The sequence below is a fragment of the Topomyia yanbarensis genome, chromosome 2 (assembly GCF_030247195.1).
Source record: "Topomyia yanbarensis strain Yona2022 chromosome 2, ASM3024719v1, whole genome shotgun sequence".
NCBI classification, from domain to species: domain Eukaryota; kingdom Metazoa; phylum Arthropoda; class Insecta; order Diptera; family Culicidae; genus Topomyia; species Topomyia yanbarensis.
Genome location: NC_080671.1, coordinates 292,893,621 through 292,900,398, shown reverse-complemented (window position 1 = coordinate 292,900,398; position 6,778 = coordinate 292,893,621). Strand labels below are relative to the sequence as shown.

Here is a 6,778-nt window from a genome sequence, read left to right as displayed (position 1 = left end):
ACTGATAGTCCAACATGAAGACACCACCGCTCAACAACACATAAGGCTTGTTGCATCATATCAAAAAGTGTGTTAATGCAAATACCGGTGATCATTATATAATCATCGGCGAAACCATACGTCGGAAACCCAAGCTCATTTAGTTTTCTCAACAAGCTATCGGCGACAAGGTTCCATAGAAGTGGTGACAGCACACCACCTTGAGGACATCCGCAGACACTCAGTTTCCTCATCTCTACTTGTCTTAACGATGAGCACAGATGTCGGTTGCTAAGCATTGCGTATATCCAGTTCGTGATATATGAAGGTACTCCATGATCTCGTGCTGCTTCCAAAATGAATTCGAAAGACACGTTGTCAAAAGCACCTTCAATATCGAGAAAAACTCCTAAACTTGATTGCTTTTGTGAAAAAGTTTTTTCGATGTTGTAGACAACATTGTGTAACAGGGTGGTAGTAGACTTCCCCTGCTGATATGCATGTTCCATTGCATGCAGCGGGTGCTCGCCCAAGCTACAATCCCGAATGTAGTGGTCGATTAAACGTTCCACTGATTTGAGAAGGAAGGAGGTCAGACTGATCGGTCTAAAGCTCTTTTCCTCCTCATAAGTGACGCGGCCACCTTTGCGAATGAATTTGACAGTTATTTTCATAACTGACATACTTCAAACCCGCCGGATGCCACGCGGCCTCTAGGCTGGTTTTGTCCAGAGAAAGATAATAGAGTTATCAACCTCCTAGTGGACCACAGCCAGTTACTGGGGAGTTCGCCCGGCTCTTCCCAGGCTCCGTTCGCCATTGAGAATATTTTAAACCCCCTCAACAATTTTACGCATAGCACGGGTCGCATGACACTATGGAATTGGGGTTCCCTGTTTGGTGTTACCACCGGAACAGGTAGTCCGTAGTGTAATTCTTTGCAGGTTGAAACAACCACTACCGACACTACACGGCTTATCTAGGCTGTTCGCAGAAAGAAGCTGACATTTATGGACAGCTTCCATAGATGGCCGAACAGCCATTAATAAAAAAAAGTGAACGACCGAGCACCGCACTATCATCACCATCATCATAACACAGGAGTGTACCAAAGAGGAGAAGAAAAACCAGTAATTTTTGGTTTATTTCTACGGCTACTGTGGGCAGTTTGGATCTGATTGGTGTTGAAAATAAGATTATTCAATTAGTCTGGAAACCGTCGGTCAAGTAACAGGTACACTTTTTGATGTTTTATTGTTTTTTTTTCGGGTCAATTTGTTTCGATAATTGATAAGAATATTTGAACGGAAGGTTTATTTATCAATCGTTTAGGTGCGTTTTGTGCCTGAGGTAGGTTTAGTGCGACTTATTTGAAAGTTTTATTTTGTGTATGAAACGTAGTCGACTATCCATTCTCATATAAACAAAAGAAAATAGAAATCCTACGATTGGTTTTGATCGCATATGTTTGCGTTGTTTTTTTTATTAATATTGGTTGTTTGCGTATGTTTATGCTACGCACATTCGGAATTTGGTCTATTTCAAATACCGGGTGCTGAGCAAGGTGATCGAGAGATTGAAATGAGCAAGAATTTTGGACTTGCAAGAGATGAGTGTTTGTATGGTTTCATCAAACCACCGTTCCAACTCACCATGTTTTGTGGACGTCATCGTGGATAGCAAAATTATGCAGATGGAGATAGACAGTGGTTCAGCCGTGTCTGTCATCTGCAAGCGATTTTATGAACGGAAGTTCAGAGATAGTCCGTTGTTGGATTGCTCTTTGAAGCTTGCCGTTGTCGATGGTGCCCATTTGTCAGTTGTTGGACAGATAGCTGTATCAGTGGAGATCAACGGCCAGCGCAATGATGTTTCGTTGGTGGTGTTGGAGAGCAACAACATCATTATGCCGTTGTTTGGTCGTGATTGGCTCGACATTTTCTTTCCAGTCTGGCGGAATGCTTTCCGAAAACCGATGTCGGTGAACCATACGAGCGTTACTAGAGAGGAGAAAGTCATTGAGGATTTGAAAACTAAGTTCCCCAATGTATTTGATAATAATTTTTCTACTCCTATAACAGGTTTTGAAGCGGATTTGGTACTAAAAGATGATACGCCGGTTTTTAAGCGAGCTTATGAAGTTCCTTATCGTTTGCGTGATAAAGTCATCGAGCATATTGATTCCTTAGAGCAAGATGGTGTGATTTCTCCCGTCGAAGCAAGTGAGTGGGCTTCTCTGGTCATTGTTGTTGTGAAGAAAGATCAGGGAATCAGGATGGTAATTGATTGTAAAGTTTCCATCAACAAGCTCATCGTCCCAAATACATATCCGCTACCGTTGACTCAAGATTTGTTTGCATCGTTGTCTGGTTCAAAAGTTTTCTGTTCTTTAGACCTTGCTGGAGCTTATACTCAGCTTTGTCTTTCCAAAAAGTCGAGGAAGATCATGATTATCAACACAATCAAGGGTCTTTATTCATACAATCGATTACCACAAGGAGCATCTAGCAGTGCTGCTATTTTTCAAAAAGTGATGGATCAGATTTTAAAAGGTTTGGCTGGAGTGTTTTGCTATCTAGATGATGTTTTGATAGCTGGTGAGGACTTTGAGGAGTGCAGAAAGAAAGCTTTATTTGGTTTTAGATCGTTTGGCTAAGTTTAATATTAAAGTTAATTTGAAGAAATACAAGTTTTTTGTTTCTAGTTTACCTTATTTAGGACACGTGTTGACAGAGAAAGGTTTGTTACCCTGTCCTGAAAAAGTTGAGACGATTCGTCGAGCAGGTGCTCCGAACGATGTAAGTCAGCTGAAGGCGTTTTTGGGCTTGATCAACTACTATGGTCGTTTCATTTCCAATCTATCCTCACTCCTTAACCCATTATACAGTTTGTTAAGGAAAAACACTCGATTCGTTTGGAGCAAGAAAAGTGACGAAGTTTTTGAAGACTGTAAAAAAATATTGTTGAATCCTAACCTTTTGGAGTACTATGACCCTGACAAACCTTTGGTTGTTGTATCTGATGCTTGTGGATACGGTTTAGGAGGTTTAATTGCACATGTTGTTGACCGAGAAGAGCGGCCGATTAGTTTCACCTCTTTTTCGTTGAATGATGCTCAGAAAAAGTAGCCAATTCTCCATCTGGAAGCGTTAGCAGTGGTTAGTACGATAAAGAAGTTTCACAAGTTTCTGTACGGCAAAAAGTTTACCGCCCTTGATTGGTATTTTTGGTAAGAATGGAAAGAATGCGATTTTTGTGACGCGTTTGCAGCGGTATATAATGGAGCTGTCAATCTACGATTTCGACATTGTTTATCGACCGTCATCGAAAATGGGTAATGCTGATTTTTGTTCGCGTTTTCCGCTACCGCAAGAAGTTGCTCGGGTTCTACAGCGAGAGTACATAAAAAACCTCAATCCACTTGATTACGCGGTGATTGCGAAAGAAACTGAAGGTGATGAGTTTCTTCAGAATATTTTGTCGTACATGAGGCACGGCTGGCCCAGAAATTTGGACAGAAGGTTCCGGGACGTGTATTCGCATCACCAAGATTTGGAAGCTTTGGACGGATGTTTGATTTTCCAGGATCGCGTTGTAATCCCAGCTAAATTACATGACTCAGTGCTAAAGTTGCTTCACAGAAATCATTCCGGAATTAGCAAAATCAAGCAGTTAGCCAGAAGATCAGTTTACTGGTTTGGGATGAACAACGATATTGAGAGTTTCGTGAAGCATTGCTGAGTTTGCAGCCAGATGGCTGTAGTTAAAAAGAAATCAACAATTTCGAGCTGGGTTCCAACAACTCGCCCATTTAGTCGGATACATGCGGACTTTTTCTACTTCCAACAAAAAGTATTCCTAGTGATTGTTGATAGTTTTTCTAGGTGGCTCGAAGTAGAGTGGATGAAATGTGGCACGGATGCCAAGAAGGTTAGGAGCAAGTTTATGGCTGTGTTTGCCAGGTTTGGCCTGCCTGATGTTATTGTGACTGATGGAGGTCCACCGTTTAGCTCCAAGTATCTTATCGACTTCTTCGAGCAACAGGGTATCCAAATGATGAAAAACCCGCCTTATCACCCCTCAAGTAACGGTCACGCAGAAAGGATGGTTCGGGTTGCTAAGGAGGTTTTGAAAAAGTTTTTGCTCGATCCTGATATGAAAGGTTTGGATATTGAGGACCAGGTTTCTTATTTTCTTTTCAATTATCGAAACACGTGTACGGAGGATTCAAGGTTTCCCTCTGAAAAATTGTTGAATTTTAAACCAAAAACGATACTGGATTTAGTTAATCCTAAGAATAGTTTTAAGAAGCGTTTGACGACTCATAGAGATGAAACTGCTTCTAGTTTTAAAAACGTCACGCCTGTTCTTGACGAGTTTGTTAATCTTCGTAATGGTGATCCAATCTACTTTAAGAATTTTAGACCTACCGATATAAAAAGGTGGTTGGATGCCAAGTTTTTGAAGCGAGTTTCTCCCAATGTTTTCCAGGTTTCAGTTGGTGGTCGAATTTATTCGGCTCACCGAGATCAACTCAAGCTAAAGGCAAGACCGCCCCGAAAGATTGTTTGTGGGGGGGAAGGAAAGCCAAGTTAAGAGTAGAAAGCGCATGAGGGAGTACGAAAATAACGAGATTAACGACCCAGAAAGTAGCTTTTATGGTTTCCCAGCAGATTCCGTTATATTTAACCCACAGGAGCACGCAACGGTTGAACCTAGCAGTAGTTTGTTAGAACCGTCAGCCAATGGCAATGGACTGTCATCAGCATCATTAATGACTGCTACAAACAGCTCTAGTGGCAATAATTTGCCGCAATCATCGAGCAGTAATATACTTACAAGAGGTCTTGTTTCGGGTGACAATAGTTACCGCCACCAAGTTTACCGACGAGCGAAAGTTTTGGTTATTCGCAATCGTCGAATAAAGATGGACAAATGAGTTTACCATCATCGAATAACGTAGAGGGAAGTTTACGTTCGAGTACGTTGGATCATGACTCATGTTTGCCAATGGATCGATTGTTGGATAGCATTCAGCATGAAACAAGTGGTCATCGAGCTATCGTGTATCCCAGGAGGTCTCGTCGAACGAAACGTCCAAGAAAGGACAATAATTATTATTATTATTGATTATGTTTGATTTTGACTTTTCGAGTTTTGCTCTATTTTGTAAATAGTGTTTTTGTATATACGTTCTGATAAGTCAACTGAAAATATGTAAATACTATCTTAAGGGGGAGAACTGTTGTAACCACCCTAGTGTGCGCTAAGCAGAGCAGCGCCCGGCAAACGGTCTGAATAGAGTTAGTTTTATACTAGAGTTTGCTCGGTACACACGGTGTTTATATTACTGTGTAATATCCACATTCCTCGGTACATTACCTTACTAATTACTAAATATTACAGGTATGTTGTTTAAAATATCACTTCGCTGGCAGTCAATGTCAGTGACTGATGCATTCAACTGAAAATTCAGTAAAATGAGTGATGGTTCAGTTTGTTCGCCTGTCAATTTCACGTGTTCTGATACAACTGAACTGATATTGTCCAGCTCTGGTTCTAGGTAACCGACGGTTAAACAAACTTTCGTTGACTACATTGACCACCATAGATGGTTCCGGAAGTGCCTGGGAAAGCGGCCATCTTTCAAAACTAGCAAACTCATATCAGTTTCTCTGAAATGGTAGGGTCAATTTTCACAAACTTGGGTCGCTTATATGGTTCCGGAAATATAGACTGAACCGTCCGGTCACATATGAAATTCAAAATTTTTTTCAATTGGGGGACCCGAATTCGTATTTTTGATGCCAAACATCTTTAAAATGCATGAAACGACGAGATTTTATGTTATTTCGATTTTTTGCCTTTCTCACAATGCAATCACTCTGAAAATCGTCAATCTAATACCGGTCTGGAGGGCCGCGTGTCATATCCTATTCGACTTAGTTCGTCGAGATCAGCAAATGTCTGTATGTGTGTGTATGTGCGTGTGTATGTATTTTCTAATCTCACTCCTTTTTCTCAGAGATGGCTGAGTCAGTTTGTGTCGAAACGTGCTACTATCAAAAGCCATCATTTTCATTTCGGATGAATATAAGATATCATACACACACGAAAAAACCGATTTCAAATCATCTGACTGAAGCTCGTTCCTGATTGGTTCCCGCTAATTTCATGAACCAAGCCGCAAATCTGATCAGAAAGAATTGTCATTTCAGTCGGTTTCAGCAAGTCCACTTGTCAGATGTCACCACCGGGAGAGAAGGTGATTATTAGGATTCATCTCCGTGGATTAATTTGTGCAGCTCCGTGTTAGAAAGCAGGAACAATTGGAACAAAAATCTCCCACTCGGAGATTATTTTCTTCGGCAAACAAATTAGCCCTCATCAGCCCTCATCAGCGCTATCATTCCGAAAATATTTTCTTTCGCCAACTATTAACTACGACTAACGCTTCAAAATAAAAGCCCCATTTCAAAATTTCGGAAGAAAACGAAGATCGCGTTTTGAACGTTTGTAGCTTTCATTGTACTTATCCAAAATACACAATGTTTTAACCAATCAGTCAGAAAAATAATCAGGAATCTTGTATAAGATTTGTACGTATGTATAACTTGCATGAATAAAGAAAAATTGATTTTCCGAAATCAATTATTATCTGTCCCACTATTGGCCAGTACTATTCGACTCGCGTATGTTAGTATTTCATTTCATAGTTAGCCACGCCTTTTTTGCGATTTTAAACCATGCAACGACTATAAGATATAAGGTTTGCTTGAATTTTTCGTCTTTCGTTTAC

The 6,778-nt window shown here is 40.6% G+C and overlaps 1 protein-coding gene across 1 annotated transcript; it reads left to right on the top strand.

Moving 5' to 3' along the window:
- The first annotated feature begins 1,588 nt into the window (after positions 1-1,588).
- LOC131680440 (uncharacterized protein K02A2.6-like) lies at positions 1,589-2,635 on the top strand. The gene has a single exon (XM_058961155.1). The coding sequence runs from the start codon at positions 1,589-1,591 to the stop codon at positions 2,633-2,635; it is 1,047 nt and encodes a 348-aa protein (XP_058817138.1).
- Positions 2,636-6,778: the final 4,143 nt, after the last annotated feature.